Genomic DNA, 19,167 nt, shown 5'->3' on the forward strand with positions numbered 1-19,167 from the left:
GATGCATGAAGAGATCGCCTTTTCCTTGCAGAGGCATGGGGAAAGCTGCTGCTGCTGCCACTTTCCCCCACAGTGTCACAGAAAAGCAGCTGCTGCCAAATCCCCCTACTGCCAAACGTTGCTGAAGCCCCACGTCTGCAGGCTGAATCAAATGGCTATAGGTTTCCAACCCCTGGTCTAGCTCATATGCAAGGAAAAAGAAGATATGTATGAGTATAGATCCTATTCCGTTTGTTACACATGTAAGTGGCACTTGGGTGTCTAGGTATAGAAGTGCAACTTTGTTCCAACTCACCTGAGTCCCTGAGAAACCATTAACATGTCTACTTTTACAATGCAGCTTCATAAGGATGGATAAGTTAAAAAGGATAATTAAAAAAACCCAAAAAACGGTGGCAAGGAAATGAAATAGAACCCCTTTGGGAATAGAATCTTCTGTAAGCGAATAACGCGATGTAAAGAACTTGCTCCTCCTTTGCCAACCTACTGGTGTTAAGCGATAAAGGTTTGTTAGTAAACCAAAGAGAGAAAGTATCTTCTGTAATGAAAGATCTTCATTCTGGGTTCTGTCCTTGAATAGAAGCAAGTGTCAATTATGATAGTTTGGGGTGTCTTGAGAGAACATCGTACCACTGCCTCTGCTTATAAATGGATGCTTCTACCTGGTAAAGCCCAGTGGGAAAGTATTTATTCTTTTGCTTATGGAGGTGTCAATCAAAGATACTTTTGACAAATATGAAATTTAGAAAAAAACCAGAAGTTCAGAAATATGTACATAAATTCTCCTCCATGTTCTAACAAGTCATATTCTCAGTGCGGTTACCTTAGAAGAAGCATATGTTCAGCCTCTACCAAAAAGCCATTTCATGATGTTGACAATTTAACTCATAAAACCAGAACTTCTGTGAATATCTGGATGACTCTGAAATCCTTATACTCTTCTTTGGTCCTTTTGGTTGCTCCTTATTTCTTTAACAATGAAAACACTGAGGTATCCCCAGTGTTTCACTTAACCAGTTTCAAACTGTGGTAAGTATTTTATTGCCCAGTGCATACCTGCCTAATAGCTTGGCCAACATCTTGTTAGGACCTTTGTTAAAAGTCTTTGAAATTGCACAAAAGTATGAACAAGTTTTATACTATCTGCTGTTTAATAGATTAGCAGATCGTGGTTTCTTTGATGGCATCTAGGTTCATCTCTGTTTTATATTTTTATTTCTAATAATAATTTCAAGAAGTTTATCTGGTACTAAAGTAAAGCTTAGGACCTCTAATCTCCCAAATCATCCCAGTTTCTCTGAAATACACATCAATTACACACACACACATCAATTACACACACACACACACACACACACACACACACACACTATTTACTGCAATTCCATTGTCCAGTATGCTTGGTTTTAATGAGAAATTAGGTAAGTTTGTTAGCAACTTAGATATCTCATTCTTAGAATTCTGCAATAGTCTTGGATAAATATGACCAGATCATGCTTATTTATTGTTATTTATTTATGTATACACGTACTAGATGTTCACCAGTGCTCAACTGATTTAGTCACTGAAATTAATTAGGGCAATTTGCACATGTATTCAGTGCCTAGTAGTTCCTCCTGTCCACAGTAGTAATTTCAGGATGTTGATCATTCAAAAACCTAACTTCTTCTTTTAAGGGCCTAAATCAGAGTCTCTGTGGTCAGCAGTCTTGTGGAAATATGATCCATTATTAAAAAAAAAAAATCTCAGCAGAAACAAACATTTTTTAGCATGTATATACATTTATTTCATGTATCATAGCTGTCACTTAAAAACAGTAACAGTTACTAATTGTTACCATTCTCTTTGTAAGTTATTTCATGTTCTATGAGCAGGACAACGATCTTTTGGTGTCCAAATACTCTTTTTAAAGCTTGTTTGTTTGAATAAGTACTAAGAAACAAAGGGATATACTTTTTTTTAGCATCTAAGAACTCTTAAAAATAAATGAGGAGAAGTTCTCTATTAGAAAATGAATTTTGGTAAAAAAAAAAAAAAAACAGTTTTAGATGCATGTCTATTGGTGACATTTTAAATTAGTAAAAGTCAAATTTACTTAGTTTGAATTTCCTTCATTTTGATTATATTGACGTGTTTAACTTTTACTTGTATTTGGATAAGTTCAGTAGTATGTTCATGTATAGTGATCACACAATAAAATAACATTATGTATTGTGTTGTATTATAATCATGCATCATAGAAAAAAATATTAAGCATTATTGAAGGAACATATTTTCATGATTTAGAATTGAATTTTTTCAGAATTGGCTTCCTCCAAGGAATCTCAACATGCCATTTTAATTCTGAATGAAAGTAAGTTTTTAAATGTTGCAGTTTCCCACAGAAAGGAAACCTGCTTTTCAAACCAATTCTAAATCTGAGAAATGTGGTTTAAACATTGATTGTTTCATGTGCTTATGTCTCTCTACCCAAGACCTGTACTGCTGACATATTGCTTTAAAACAATGTAAGTAGAATGCTTCTCTTCCCCCCACCCCTCCCCCGGAGGTCTTCAAATTACAAATCACTATGTGTGGAGTTTTCCAAAAGGATTAATACAAAAGTACTTTAACGTAATGAATTAGCTCAGTTACATGAATATTTTGAATAAAATATAAGAGATCAGTTTAAAACAAGTTAGAATGGATTCTTTCCTTACTTAGCCAACTTTGGAGAACCTCCAAAAACTACAACAAAGTTTTAATTGTTGGCATGTAATTCATCAAAATTTTGGCTTGGCAGGTTAGTCCTGCAAAGGTGATTAGTTGTGGGGGTTTATCACCTCATAGGGAAGACTCAGCACTTCATTAGGTGGAGGGCAAAGCAAAAGGAAAATGTTCCATTTATATCAGAGGAAACTTCCAATATTTTTTGGTTTTGTTTTTGCCATTCTGAAATTTCCTTTCCTCAGTAACTTACTTTGACTTCCAATTTGCCCCATTAAAAACAAAAAATGAGTAATCACTTCAAGTCAAAGTTAACAGAATGAAATCATAAAGGGAAAGGTAGAAGTATGAGAATAGTTTAAAAACTGATTTTTTGTTGAGCAGTCCACCCTAATTTTCTTAGGGATTCCTGAATTCTTGTCTTCATGAATTGATGATACACTGAACATTTCCCTTTCTTTCATAACATTTTAACTGCCATTATTTTGCAGTTGGCGGATCAAAAATTACAGTGTGTGAAGACCATTCTTTACTTTTGAGCAGCCATGAAGTATGCAATGTTGGGTTTTTTTGCCTTGCTATAGGCTTCCATTATCTTTGAAATCAAGTAATGTTTAAGCAGTATAGAAGGTATTTTTGTGACTTTAGGTAAGATTTTAAAATCAAGTTCTACAGTATATCAAGATTTCTTACTGGGGTTCCTTTTGAGACACATGGATATAATGTCTTTCCCTACAATAATTATCCTTTCTTTTTAGGAGACATTTTGTGGTAGCTTTAGTACATTACAAACCACTGGGGGCATCTACACATGCACTTTACTGTAGAGTTGACCAATTAGCTCCGCAGTAAAGCATTACTGTCTATATGTGCAGTGCTATTAGGCCAGAATAGGATAGTACTGCCCAACACAAGTACTACCCTGTGGCCAGGGATCTGCCAAATTCACTGCAAAAGTGGGGTGTGCTTTAATCCTGCAGATTCCACACACCCCTCCACTGCTGATTGGTGGAGGAGCTGCACTTGCAGCTTGCTCCTGATTGTGACAGAGGCAAAATCTGCAGTTTTAAATATATTTTTGCCTCCTACCACTGATTGGTTGAGGGGCCCTGGCAGCCCCCAGTGCTTGTTGCTGAACCATGGGGAGGCAAAACCCATGCCATGTTTAAAATCATGGTTTTTGCTTCCCTGACAATCTGGAAGGTGTGGTGGAGCCCCTCTGCCAATCAGTGGTGCAGTGGGGAGGGGAACATGAAAGATTAAAGGAGCTGCCGCACATCCCACTTCTACCATGAATTTGGTAAGTCCCTACATAAGGCAGATTTCTTCAGTGAACTGCAGTGCATGTGTAGATGGTTACTGGGGCTGACTGGAGCATGGGGGTGTTACAGTGCAGGAGCTGCCTGCTAGCTAGTCCCACAGTCCAGCACCCTCATGCCCCATCCAGCCTCCACAGCAGGTTGAGCCAGGGTGGAGCAGCTCCAGGCTGCCAGGCTTACCCCCTCGGCCATCTTCTAGGCATGGCTGCACCACTATGGTTCAACATGCTGTGGTCCCAGGCACCCATGTAAATGCTGCTAGTGATCCCCAGAAAATGCCTGTGCCACGTGTGCTCTGGCATGTGGCAGGTTACCCCAGGTGGGGTAAGGGAGGCTGGAGCTACCTTGGGGCTGGCCCCAGCAGCCTTACCTGGGGTTTTGGGAGCAATCCTGCTCCACGGAGCCTGGTTGGCAGCAGTGTGGCTCTGGCCAGCAAGGCTCCAGCTTTGGGTGGCACACACTGTCACTGCATGTGTTTTCCCCAGATATCCAGGAGTCAAAAACCCCCCTCTGTACTGCTCCTTTGCAGTGCAGATAACAACTGAATGAGCAGTATGTGGTGCCACAGACTTGTCTGTGGCACCACATACCACACAGCCACGCTTGTCTGGATGCGGCCATTGTATCTTTTTCCCCCCTTATTTTTCTTTTAGGTTTATCCAGGAATGTGTATATCTCACATTCATGTGTGTTATATGCTTCCATCTTACTCTGTCACCAGGTTATCCATATCTGCTCTAGCCACTACCCAGCTGTAGAGCTGGCTTTTTAGCTCAAGATATAAGAAATCCTGTTGTCAGGCCTTGTTCTAAGATCCAATGGAGTATTTTGCTGTTTGGTTTTAATTTCTGTTCAGTAAACTGGTGTGTCTACATTTAACAGAAAGTAAATGGCTTTGAACCCAGAATCTAAAATACCACATTTGACCAAAGATAAATATACACTGCTTACTGTTTTGTCAGGTAAGATTAGTTATATAAATTTGAAGGATGCTATAATTACATCTCTTATTACTTACAACTTGCCTACCTACTTATTATGTACATCTCTTCCATGCCTTTTTTTTTCTGCAATAATAATCAAATCCAATTTTTGTAACCTCAGGGGTTTTATTCACTTGGGTGCTTAACCTGGGGCTCAGCACTCCCCGCTTCACCTGGTGTTGAGATCATGGTACAACAAGCACATTTCTACCTATGTCAAGAATGTAATCTCCTTTTTCAGTTTGTTTTTTGGCAGTAATATTAATGTTTTTAAAATATAGATATTGAAAGTTGCCATTTACACTAGCAGTAATGATAATATTTCTAACTAGGCATGCCTATGTGTACAGAAATATCTGCTGTGTCCAAATACTTACCTGTTATGCTGTTAGTCTTTTCTTTTGAAGACAGTTGAAATTGCTCAAAAAGTTTTTGAATAAGTGTGCTGAAACATTCTTTAACGATCTTCATTGTATGTTCTATGTTCTAACCCTTTCTCCCTGTTTTCTAGATGGCTATACAACAGATGACATTGAATTTTACTGGCGTGGGGGTGATAATGCAGTCACAGGAGTGACAAAGATAGAACTGCCGCAATTCTCCATTGTAGACTACAAGCTTATCACCAAGAATGTTGTTTTCTCTACAGGTTTGTAAAGGGGGAGTTTATGGGAAAGTGTATTTGCTCTCTGAAAAGAAATCTAAAATTTGCTCAGTGTCAGACTGCACTCCTGAATCTGCGTGAACATTTGAGAGTGAGAGGGAGCAGTGAGAAGCAATTCTGAATTTTCAAATGAGTAGTTCACAGGATATTAGGTGTAGTGTCAGTGCCACACTGATAGGGACAATTTCTGTGTGTTTGGCTCCTGTCACCTTTCACTCTAAATAAGAAGCCTCTCTGTGTTATGTTAGGGCTCACTCTGGTAAGCTATATTTTCTAACTTCTGTGGCAAGTTAGTAAAAGCCGAGGAAACTTGCTGTACATCTCAGCCAAGTGAACTCATCAAGAAATTACTCAATCCACAGAAAATTGTCTGCCTTCTCCCACTTCTTGCTGCCAAGCTATACAAGTCTTTTGCAGATCAGCTCCTCCCTCTCACTACAGAATATTCTAACCCTCATGCAACAAGTTTTGTAAGTCTCTCTCTCTTTCTCTCTCTCTCTCTTCCTATAAGTAAATGATTTTCACTAGGTTTCAGGCTGAATGCTTTGTGGTCCCTAGAGAGGAAACGGGATTGGCAGCCTATGCATTAAAATCATTTTCTTTTCTTCCCCTTGGGGGGAATTGTGGCCATAAGGTGTGTGGAGCCCTTATAAAGCCTTAAATATTAGCATTTTCTTTGTACCTATGCCTTCAAGGCAGTGTCATATGCAAGCAGTGCTGTGCCTGGGTATAGCTCTTGTTAAGCCTATTAAATAAAGCTACTTTCTATATTATTTGGAAGTAGATTTTTATTTTTTCCTCCTCACCACTTGATGTGGGGGTTGGGGTGGTGCAGGCATTAAGGCCCATAGTTGACAACCCAGAGGGCATACATTCAAGGCTACAGCAGAAGTGCTCATGGCGCAGCCCTGTCAGATTCCAATAAATCTGCAAATTCTGCTAAAGAACTTGTTACACAAACACGCAAAAGAAAGGAAGAAGCACTGGATGTGTTATGGTGGGCCAAGTTTTCTGTTTTATTTGAATATTTTGAAAAGATTTAGTCAAATAAGGTTTATGGTCTGATCCATGTGGGTACAGAAGACTTGGATTCGCCATATACTGGAGAAAACAGAAGTACTTTGTTTTTCTTTTCACTTGCTCACTGCAAGTTAAAATCCCTTGTGTGGACTCTGGAGTCTTCAAATTATATGTCGGTGTGCATGGGCCCAGAGAACACCCTGGAATGGGTAACTATTCACTAGTGCCTAGTGACCATTTATGGCAATTAAGGACATAAGTACCGCACAGAACAGGTGCTACACTTGTTCAAAGGATGAAAAGAGAAAGCGGGAGGTGGCATTATACCACACACAGAATAACACAGCCACTAAAGAGTGAGATCTTTGTATATTTGGGCACCCTGAGATGTATTTTAGATGTAGATTAAAGATTTTAATTATCAAGATCTGTGAAGCGGTTACTGCCTAGACACCTTAAAATGTTGCATAAACACCTGAACCTCATTATAAAATCTAGAATTCATTGTCTTCAGAGTATCTCAATTATCTGTGTAAACTATGCCTGTAATACAGTAAAAGTAGTAGAATTGAAATGACAGGATAACTTACAACCATACCTAAATATTCCCTTTTTAGGTTCCTACCCGAGGCTGTCACTCAGCTTTAAACTAAAGAGAAACATTGGTTACTTCATTCTGCAGACATACATGCCTTCTATTCTGATCACTATCCTGTCCTGGGTTTCATTCTGGATTAATTATGATGCTTCAGCTGCAAGAGTTGCTTTAGGTAGGCATTTTTACTCCTCTCATGCCATGTGTATTAGCTGGATAGTTTTATTATTTCCTCTGACTTACTGCATGATGCTTGATTTGAAAAGTAAAGCTCTACTCGTTTTTTGTCTAGCTGGTTAAGCTTTGCATTATTTGAATCAGCATTTAAATCATCACAATTTAAATAAAATATAAAGTGATTTCATGTCTGAATTAGCTAACAGGAATTAGGCTAATTGCCTTGGTTGTTTTTATTGCACTTGCATTTCATCTAAAAGGCAAATTTTTTATTTTATTTAAGTTCGTGGCAACCCAAAACAAAAGTACAGTGCTGCATTATGGAATATAAATTGCTTTTTCTTTCAAGTATGCATTAGATAGTATACATTCATTTTGAAGTAGGACTACAAATGACTAAGGGCCCCTAGATAGGTATATGGCTTTGCTTCCTTAGCATGACCTTTAAATGCAAAAACAAAACCATTTTCATAATTAATGCCCAGGGGGCTATTTTATATAGTTTCATATGAATGCATCTCATCATTAATCCTTTGTTTGTTGATACCATGATATTACAGTATCCCAGCATAAAGTTAACACAAATAAAAACTATTTTTACTAGTACCCACTTCAACCATGGATGAGATAAATATTCCTGTGCTAGGGAAAATTAGCATACCCTAGTGGTTGATATCCAACTCTTGTTAATTTTGTTTTAAAATTTGCAATTTCCAAATTAGTCTCATTTCCAAGAGACTAAGATTTCTCCTTAGGTGTTCAAACATAAGCATGGACAAGAGATGTGAGACAGTAGCTCTGTTTTGGCAACTGATAGCTAGGATCATTAAAAAAGGCTGCAGTTACACCCTTAAGAGAGTATCTTTGCATGACCCAAGATATGTATTTGATTTAATATAATTTATTGTAGCTGTAATTTTCTCAGCTCCAAAAAATAACCAATTTGTATCTAGAAAAGAGAAAAATCAGAAAAATGCACTTTTTTTCCCCCACCATGGAAAAAAGAATGCCTTCTCATATTCTGTGGGGAGCTGGCATTTAAAGATTTATAATGATAGAAGACCGACTTGAAAATAATTGATAAACCTTTCATCTTTTTCCAGGAATCACAACCGTGCTCACCATGACAACAATCAATACCCATCTACGAGAGACTCTCCCCAAAATTCCCTATGTGAAAGCCATTGACATGTATCTGATGGGATGCTTTGTCTTCGTTTTCATGGCTTTGCTGGAGTATGCATTGGTCAACTACATCTTCTTTGGCAGGGGACCCCAACGTCAAAAGAAAGCAGCAGAAAAAGCTGCCAGTGCCAACAATGAGAAGTTGCGAATGGATGTCAATAAGGTAAACTGAAATGGGGGGTATTTTTTTAGCATTGGATAGTGGCCACTACAGAATTCAAAACCATATTTCTTATGTAGAACAAATGTATAGTAAAGTTACCACGGATTTCTTAAGCTGTACAGAGCATTATACTTAGCTATTTCAGCAATGAAAGCCACCCTCTAGCTGGAGCTGTGAATATTAGAACTTGCTTCCAAAAGCAGACACTCACCATGTGCTCAGAGATTTCTTCTCAATGCAGATCCACAAAGATATATTTTTTTCTTTAAAAGAATAAATCCAAAATGATGGCTATAAGCTGGTGTGCAAAAAAAGAGCTGTATGAAACACTAGTAACAAAACTCAAGCAGAGTTTATAAGCCTTTCAGAGAACCTCGGCCTATCCATAGACTAAAGGAAATAATTGAAACTCAAATATCTTTGCATGGTTTCCGCTGGAAGCATCCTAAATATTCTTTGTAAAATGCTAAATTACTCTAAATATAAGCATCAGTTTTCTATACATTTAATTTCAAGTCTGAATCTGAACCAATGGAGGGAGAGTATTTGCAGTCCAATGGATGTTGTAAAAATGAAGCCATTACTATATATATTAAAACAATTGTTTAATATATACATTTTGGCAAAATTTCCTGTAAAGCAAATTTTGGGGTGAATGCAAATCATGCCCAATGCAATATTGCAAAAATATTTTCATGAAATAAAAACTGTGATTTTTTTTTTCTTAAAATATCAATTTAAATCCAAGTGAAATGTACTAGTTCCAGCTCTTTGTCCAACCCTGTCCCCTGCCGCATAACCTCTCCCTTCCCTTTTTCCATTCGAGAGTTTTTCCATGAATGCATTCTAACACTACATTAAAAGGGTTATAGTTTTCAAACCAGAAAGCTATTTTCTACAGAAGTTTATAAATGGAAACTGATATGTTTCATACAGCTCTAGAAGTGATTTTTTTCACGTGTACCCAGGAACTTTTATAGTTAGAAACTGAGTGTAAGAGTAGTAGAAGTGTGGATACCTACCTATGTCCACTATCAACTATTAACCACTAAATATTATACTTGATTGAATATTGTCAACTGCTAGATTATATTTCATGTCTCAGAGTTAGTCCACTAACTATATTTTTTTAATGTGAAAAAGGATCTAATTGTTTTATCTTATAGGAGTATGGTATGCAAATGAACTAAGACAAATGCATGATGATTGGGCAAATTACTTTTGATGTCACAATACATAATTCATTCCACTCACACTTAACTATCCCATTGTTCATGATCAAACTGAATTAAAACCATCAATGTAAAAAAAAAACAACAATTACAAGTATTTTATTTCACTTGTCAATATTTTTATTACAGGTTTTCCTTGAAACAGTGAACCTTTGAAACTTACCAACCTTTCTCCCCCACCTCCCCACGTGAATTTGCAAAAAATGCACACAACACAAAAGTTTTGTGATTAAGATTGTCACTGGGTTCTGATGTAACCATCAAACCTAAAGCCTGGTTCAAAACCCTCAATGTCAATTGAAAGGCTCAGGTCTATCATTTCCATGATACCACAAAAACCTTCATGCATGCTATACACTGTATATCTTTATTTCACACTTTCTCATTAGTTAGCTCCTGCATATTTACCTATACAGTAGATCTATGAGCCATATAATGAAAAGAAAAATAATCATGCTCCATGGTACTCCGGGCCATTTATCACAACAATTTATACTCAGAATTAAAGAGCAAAAAAACATAGATATGAATCAAATCCTGAATTCTCAATTCAAAATCCTGTAGGTCAGTGTCACTGGTATGTATTGTAAGGCTTGGGTCCTCACTTGACTGGTGCCCTACCCCCTTGCAACATTAGGCCAAGACTCAAAGTAGTGCCATTGGTGGGTTCTGGGCACCTTTCTTGCTTTCCTGCCATGACTTGATGTTCTTCTTGGGAGACTGTTCCAGCAGGTGGCTTGTGAGATGCCACACCCAAGGTTTCTTCCTGGGGCTGCAGCCTCCCCTTTGCTCCACCCTTACCACATCCAGTGCCGGAACAGACATTGTCATCTTGAGGCTCCACTTCCACATGATCACTTCTCACCTGAATGTCCTACCTTTGGGGGGTGAGAGACCTCCTGGCCATCAGCTCTTTGTAGGACATCCTTTGGCTATGGGCTGATGTACCTGTAACTGAACTTGCCACGGCCCTGCATTAATAAGGTTCTTATAAAGGAAACTCAGATGAACCAAAGTAAAAATGTAAATGAGCACTGAGATGTACGTGGGGCTATGCTTCCCTCCCATAAGCTCTGTGGGCTTGGCATTGTTCTGCTGTGCCCTTGCAGCTTCATTAGGGTCCCTTCTCTGGGTCTCCATCCCTTCAGCTATGACCCAACACTCAGTGTCACTGGTTGCTCTGGGTCCTGACTTGGCCCTCAAACTTCCACCCCTCTGCAGGGGCCTCTGGGCAGTGGAATTTGCCATCATCCCCCAGTCTGTCTCTCTCAGGCTTGGGGTCCTGGGTGGTTTCACCACCTCACTTGGCAGTGCCTCACATCTCCCTTCCCTGCGCTTCCTCAAGGGGTATCCGTGTGGCCACATGCATCCCACACTGGCTGTGCTTGGTGCTCCTTCTTTTTTTTCCCTTGGGCTCAGCAGCCTCTCCTGGGGTTCTTTCTTGGCATGCTCCTGCCAGGGCATGAAGTTGGCTCTGCTCCCTCTATGGGGTGGGTATGGCTTCCCAACTCCAGGCCCCATCTCTCTGTGGTGTCTCCCCACTGCTCTTCGCTCACTGCCCTTTCTCCCTCCAGCCACTCACTTGGCCATCTCCTCTTCGGCCTGCTCAGTTCCCAGGCCGCATGCCTCTCTCTTCTCAATCTGAAGATTCAGGCTGCTCCAAAACCAGCACACCTGAGCCTGCCATCCCTGTGTTTACCCAGCTGTTGTGGGGGATGGGGAAAGTCTTTGTCAGGGTGGAGAAAGGCTCTCTCGGGTCTCTCTTCCCCTCTCACAGTCATTAACAAGAGATATGTAACTTTATTGTGACTAGCAGAAGCTAACAACACTCAGGGTTTGCCGTGTATGAAATACACTTAGAGATAACTGTATTAACTGTAGTTGGCATTTTTGAGTCTGCCACCTGTGCTGGCCAGCTTTGTTAAGTCACTGCAATTTTACCAGAGTAACCCAGTACCTTTTGAGAGTCCAGAACAGTTTGCAGTTCCCTTAACAATGGATTAAGAAGTAAAATAAAAGTAGATTGGTAAAAAAGCAGTAAAATAACATTGAATGAATGCAGTATTAATTGTATCAGCTGATGTATTTGCAAGTGTGACTCATGTCATTTGGCAAACAACAAAAGTCATATTCTTTTTTAATAAACCAGAATATTTTATTTACAAAAGGGAACAAACTATAGAAAAACATCCATTCACAATGTTCCAAGATCTGGTAGGGAAATAAGGAAGTTCCAGTATCAGTACAGGGACACTGGGTCTCTACTTAGATGCATATTACTACCATTAGATGGAACCACTAGAATCTCATGGTGCAGACAGTCAACAAGCCTAAGGCTGAATCAATTCAATCTTTACAGGTTAGTCTAAACTGCACAGATTAAATTAAAACAGAAGTGAACATATTTACCTTTGATTCAGGAAATGCAGCCACATGCCTGCAGTGACTAAGGCCAGAAGCAGGAGGTGCTACAGTACAGCTCTTTGGCATGTAATCAGCATGGGCTGTGTGCTTGCTGCCTCTTCCTGATGCTGCTGAGGTCTCTGAGATTTGCCGTCCAAAATCACAGCAGGAGGACTCTGCAGGGTTGTTCATTATTTCCTCTTCCTGCTTCCAGATGTCTCTGGGATTTGTAGTCTACCCTTGCAGCCAGCAGTAAGGTTGAGTGGGGAAGGGATGTTTAATCCCCTTCCCTGGCCCAAGACACCAGCTGGGTTTTGCCTGGGGGGCACTCCCCCCCTGTAGACTGGCTGCATTCCCAACTGGGCTTGCCCCCTCTACCCCCTTGCCAGTGAGCTCTTACTGCTCCAGCTAGGGAGCAGAATGGCAGGACCAGTCGTCTCTCTGGAGCAGACAATACAGCCCAGCCCAGGATTGCAAAACAGGATGAGATGCTTAGGGACTATGATTTAACTTGAACCAGGAAAGGGTCTGGGACATACTTTTCATAAACCGGTTTGACCCAAATCAGTTAGATCTGAAAACTACATTCAATCAGTTTTATTTTAAACCAGTTTCAGCCATTTTGAAACTAGTGTATGTGCACTGAGCTTCTGTTCTGTTACAGGTTTAAACCAGTTTCTGATCACTTAAACCAGTTTGTTTGCAACTTCTGTCCCTAGCCCTAGAGAACTTGAAAATCTGGTAAGTCAGAGCAAGAAACCTCCCATTTTTTCCATATGAGTGAACACCGCCAGTGCTTCCTGGGGGATGCTCCATGTAATACTAGGTTCAGTATGATTTAAAATTGTAATAATTTTGTACTATATGCTAGGGTTGTGTGAAATTTCACCAGGTGTTTAGTTTAAAAGCTGTTTTGATGCATTTCAAGTTCGAAACAGTGTAATCAAAATGAAACAAAAGGCTTCAAAACAGCCTTGAAACAAAATGAGGGCACTCAAAATGTTTTGAAAGTTTTGAAACATTCTGAGTTTCGAAGCCAGGCTTACTTCCAGCTGGCAGCAGCAGCCTCCTGTTATCTGGCGTGCAGATCCGGGGGCCCTCACCCCCAGGAAGAGTCTGGCACAGCCTCACAGCCCTCCCAGGGGTATAGGGACCCAGATCTACATGCAGGATGACAGAAGGAGGATACTGCCACCTGGGAATGGGACTGGGTTCAGCTTTTGCCCAGTGCTGAGAAGATTGCTACTGCCGCTGGCCCCAGACAGCAGCAGCAGCCTCCTGTCATCTGGCACACAGATCCATAGGCTTGCACCCCTAGGAGGGCTGTGGAGCTCTGCCAGACTCTCCAGGGGTGCGAGCCTCCAAATCTGTGTGCTGCATGACAGGAGGCTGGCACTGCCGGCAAGTGTCATGAGTTTTGCTTTGAACAGTTTGAGGTGCAATTTCCTATAAACCTTTAAACCTATCTCTTTGAAACTTGGTTGGATTCATGCCCTTATTGAAGGGGCTACCATCCTTCAATTTTCATCCAAATCAGGCAAGAAATGACAAAGTTTTAGGTATTTCATGATCCCGTTATAGCCTATGGGCAAAACATCAAAATGTGTCAAAACAGTTTCAATTAAATGAAATGGAATAGTGCTTTGAAACTAAATGAAATGATGAAACAAAACACTGTCCTTTTGAAACAATGAAACAGACATTGAAACAAAATGGTGCTGTTTTGCACAGCCCAACATATGTATACCCAGTCCATTGCACCACTTTAGTCTAAGAGAGGGATTATAAAACTGTGGATCATTAACCCCCAGGGGGGTCACAAGAACTTAACTGGGGACCACAAACTTCCTAGGGGGTACACATGGCAGCACACAGCAGCGGCATGCAGTGGTGGATGGTGGGGGTGACTGCAGTGCACAAGCTCCCCATCCCCCACCACCATCATCCAGCACTCAGGGTTGCAGTATCACAATGTTTGAGAACCCCTGATCTAAGATATAACATACATGCAGTATTTTTTTCATAGTATACAGTTAGAATACTAAAAATCAGGCAGAGTTCAAAAGCACAAAGGGTGAGGAAAAAATTAAAATGGATTTCCCACAAATACTTTATAATGGGATAATTATACTGTTTTGACAAGCCCCATTTTATTTATAATCACCTTCAGCTGAAAAGATTAAAGCTCTGCAGTATACAGGCATGTCCCTACTGTATTTCTGTAAGATCTGGTTGTCATCTGCCAGTATTTAATGCTGGAAGTTACTGCAGCTGACTTCTGCTTGTTCTGTATTTTAACTCTTCTAACAGTCTTCTCCTTATATCAAGCCTAAGTGCATCTCTATAAGTCTACCGTTGCTTATATCAATGCCATCTTGCTCTGACTATAATCAGTCCCTTCCCCCATATTTGTAACACTTATCAGTTATCTTTAGTTAACACATGATTCCTTGAACTCTCTTTTTAAAACTGTATACTTTTATTTCCACGTGAGCCTTGTTCTGTGTTCTTTTTCCTCATATGTCTTTATCATCTTGGCAGTGCCTCCAATTTATTAACACTGTTTTCAGACTAAAAGACAAAAAATGAGGCACAGCATAGCAAATGGAGAGATATTTATGTTTACTAATTAAGAGTATTATCTCTGATGTCTGAAGACTTTATTATATGTCATTTACTATGACATTCTAATTTAGTACCATATTTACTGGAATCTAAGAGAGCTTTGAATTTAAGATGATCCCCCAATACTTAAGATTCTAGACATGGAAAATTTATAAATTTGTTATAATTTTCCATGTTTAGAGGTTGCAGTGGGCAGGGGGAGCCTCTCTGACCCCAACCCCAGGCTTGAGTCAGAACTGTAGTCACTGCCTTCTCCCTCCCCATTCATTCCTGATGAAGGCTAATGTGTAATTGATGTTAGTCTCACCTCAGTTTAGATCATCAATTAGTCTCAGATAGTTATCACTTTCTCTATGAGATTTTCCTTTTCCTTTTTTTTTTTTCTTGGACTAAGGCAGTCATTGCTCTTCATCCGGCTGGCTGAAGACTGCCAGGACCTTTCTTGATGCAGTAGTCCACACACTCACACCGTTGTCTGCCATGACTTGCTGATAAGGGAAAAAAGAAGAAATGTCTGGGTGTGTAGCTTCTTGCACAATTGGTCCTTATGCCTGCCTTAGTATAGTGAGGGCTCCACCAACCCCTATATCTTCTTCCGTCCCATGGGGTGTTAACTTATAGTCCATATGCTCTGCCAGAGTCTGTCAGAATCTTTCCTATGCCTCTGGCTCAAGTAAGGCACAACTAAGTTAGTCCTGGCTAGGGCTTTAGAAAAAAATGAACTGTCTTGAGTTTAAACAATCTCCTGTCTTAAGTGCAGATAGTTACTCTTCACTATTGCTCTGCATCAAAGAGGATTATTTCCCTCTTCCCTCAGGTGGCGAAAACAAAGTCAACATATTTCTCTCCTTCTGTTCAGGTCTTAATGATAACCCATTCTCAGTATTTAGGTTTTTACAGTACCTCCTTCTCAGTCTTTCTCCCCAGGCTGCCATGATGAGGTTTCAGGTTACCTGAAAGTTGCTTTGTCTTGGCTTCTTCCCTGTCAGCTTTCTCACTTGAGCTGACTCCCTTAAGAGCCTTGTTTGGAGCCTCCTGAATGCTCTCAGCCATTCCCACTCTCACTTTGTTAGGTTCAGGAACTTCCAGTTCTGGTGGTTCCTCACTTGTCTATGCCAAGTCTCTCTTTATGACAAAGCTCACATTCCTTCTTCCTCCCCTCTGGAAACACCAGGAGAAGAAGGATCCCTGCATGGCCCTGTGTAGCTTCAGTGATGGGACGGCTGCTTGCAAGCACCCTTCCAACCCTGGTGTCTTACTTTCTGCCACCGTGTCTCTTCTCTTACCTTTCACTCCCAAGCACTTACTCTTGAATTTAAGATGAAAGGCTTTTTTTCCTATGTTGAATGGGGGGGGGGGATAAGCTCATCTTGGATTCGAGTAAATATAGTATGTCATTTTATGTTTAACTCTTCTATCATTTAATTGTACCTTTAGTGGTAAGACCTGTCTTACCACTTTGTATAGACATTTCAAATGATATTTTATTAAGGTTTACTTAACCACAAATCTATCCTTTTCCATTTAAATTTAAAATCTAGTTTTTATTAGTATAGCCTTAATGCTCAAAGATTATATTTGCATTTTTAGGGGCCTTCTCATTTTGGACCATTATTTCTTAATTAGTATCTTAAGTCGCTTATTCTCTACTTTGTCTTCCAGGTCTTTTATAAGGTAGTAAATGAATGTTGATCCCTGGAATCCCTTAGAACACTGTCTCAACTAGATGAATTCATAGTTATTATTACTCTCTTTATTTATTGTTCCTTAATGTTTTTATTATTTTGATTTTATCCTACCAGGTCCAGAGAGACAGCTTTTGATCCATTTAATTGTGCTTATGCCCAGGTCTTCAAATATTGGCTCCCCTCCTCTGAAACTTACAGTACCATTTCAGATGCTTTACTGAAATCCAGCCATATCATCTGCATTACTTGCCTTCATTACCTTTGTAAAGATATAAAAAAGGACTTACAGCATTGGTATGGCAAGAGATCTAACTCATGTTGTGAAAAGCCTATGAAGTGCCTTCACAATTTTTATAATTTGTTCCTAGTTTGCTTAATTAATTTACAAGGGATGGATGGGAGTCTTTTCAAGTAAAAACAACTGTATACCAATACACTTACATTTTTCTTGGTCCTGTCTAGGTCTTCAGCATTTATGTACAGATTGCTTCTTCCATATCCATGATTTCTGGGGTGTAGATCTCTATGCAACTTGCATGTACCCGGGTCTTCAAGTAACCTTTAGCCATGTTATTACTATCTCAATCTCCTCTTGCACCATTAGGCCTATTAGTCCTGCCTTCGTAATTATTTATGCAGGGGTGCTCAACCTTTATCCCACAGGCCAAATGTGGCCTGCAGATCCATGGCATCTGGCCTGTGGAGCTGCCCATGTTTGGGGAAATTTCACAGCAGCGGAGTGTTGGCAGTTGATATGGCCACCTTCCTGTGCTGCCAAATTCCCAAACCCCAAGCCCTGTAACAGATCAGAGCTGAGCCATGATCTCTTCCCTGTGCATGTCCAGGTTGGGGCCAGGTCATGCCGTCTTTCCCACACAGAATATGGTTGGGGCTAGGCCATGTTCCCTTCCCCCTCAGGAACAGATGAGAACTAGGCAAACCTCCTTTCCATCATGGGGCTAGGCTGAAACAAATGCCGTCTCCCTGCCGTGGACCTGGGGGAACCACCCCCCTTTCCCCATAGGGCCAGTTTGAGGCTGTGTCAAGTGTCCTTCCCCTTTTGGTGGTGACTTGGGGCTTTGCTGTCTCCTGTCCCCTTCCACACAGCCAGATGGGGCCCTGCTGTGCCAGCCTGCTCGGAAAAAGGTTAAGCACCACTAATTTAAAGGGTTAACAAATCCGTTAGTTCTGCTTTCTCAGAATAATCACTCCAAGGTTACATGACTGGTAAAGAGATTTTGTTTTTGGTTTATCTTTGTTCTGATGGGTTTTTTTTTTTGCATCCATTTATAAGCAACATTTTCTACTGTGTTTGCTTCTCCTCATTTGCTGATTCAGGATTTGTAACCATGCCTGGGTATAAGATTTGTAGTTGTATTTCCAGGATAGTTTGCTTTGCATTTTATTTCCAGTAGAGGTTCTGTTTCATTTGGCATGTTGCACCTCTTTTATTATGCCCTTCAGAAACATCAATGCTTTCTCCATTGTGCTCCTTGCTATTAATTGAGCCTACTTTATCTAGACTAGTACTTATTTTATTGACTTTTCTGGAGGTGTAATTAAGGTAGAAATACACATTTGAACAGTAAATATTCACTGAGATATCCATTGTTCTGGATAAATTATCAAAGCTCCTTCATAACCATTTGATAATTTAATGGCTGGTAAGGTTGGTTCACTGAACCACACAAACGTATAGGGTTAAATACAACTGGTTTTTATGCCTGCTTCCTTCAAAACTACTATTTGGCAAGGGAGATTGTAGTGGTCATGGAAAGAAGCTACAAACTGTTCTTTATTAAGAGAATGGGGAAATAATACTCAAAATATGGGAGGTTGAACTAGCTAAGGAGGGACTATAGATAATGTAGGAAGTTGTATTTGGTCTGGATCATTTCCACTGTTTTTTGCTGCGGGGGGGGATGTTGTTTATAGGAAAGATAAAGCTGCCTCGTGGGCTACATACATACATTCAAATGATTAGGAGAATTTTCCTGGGTTTGTTTTCCTGGTAGAAAAGATTACCCAGAGATGCCTGAACAGAATGCTGAGCTCCAGAAGAGCAGAGAGCTTGCAGTGTTCAAACTGAGCATCCAGGGGGCCTCTGTGCACACATCTCAGCATGCTGTATGGGCACCCTTAGTCTTACTGGAGACAGATGGCAGCAGTGCATAGGTACAGCCCTGAGTCTCCCCGCAACACAGTGTAGGGAATGGAAAGGGAGCATGTTCTGCTCCCTGCTCTACTGGAATGATAGAGTTTAGAAGTGACACACAGTCTCCTTGAGAGTAGGGTCAGGGAGACAGAAACAAAGCACGCTATGCAAGAGGGTACCCATAACAATGCAGTAGGAGTATGCTGTAGCTTCCCTCAGCGGAGAATGTATACAGACATACGCTCTCCCAGG

General features: G+C 40.3%; 1 protein-coding gene across 2 annotated transcripts in view; it reads left to right on the plus strand.

Moving 5' to 3' along the window:
• The window catches only part of GABRB2 (gamma-aminobutyric acid type A receptor beta2 subunit), a 282,514-nt gene that overhangs the window by 240,501 nt on the left and 22,846 nt on the right, over positions 1 to 19,167 (plus strand). For both annotated transcript variants that reach the window (XM_019534884.1, XM_019534885.1), the window contains exons 7-9: positions 5,520 to 5,657; positions 7,310 to 7,462; positions 8,568 to 8,812. In XM_019534884.1, coding sequence (XP_019390429.1) covers positions 5,520 to 5,657; positions 7,310 to 7,462; positions 8,568 to 8,812 — 536 coding nt within the window. The remainder of the gene's footprint in view (positions 1 to 5,519; positions 5,658 to 7,309; positions 7,463 to 8,567; positions 8,813 to 19,167) is intronic.

The sequence above is a fragment of the Crocodylus porosus genome, unplaced genomic scaffold, assembly GCF_001723895.1.
Source record: "Crocodylus porosus isolate Cpor-Errol unplaced genomic scaffold, CroPor_comp1, whole genome shotgun sequence".
Classification (NCBI taxonomy): domain Eukaryota; kingdom Metazoa; phylum Chordata; order Crocodylia; family Crocodylidae; genus Crocodylus; species Crocodylus porosus.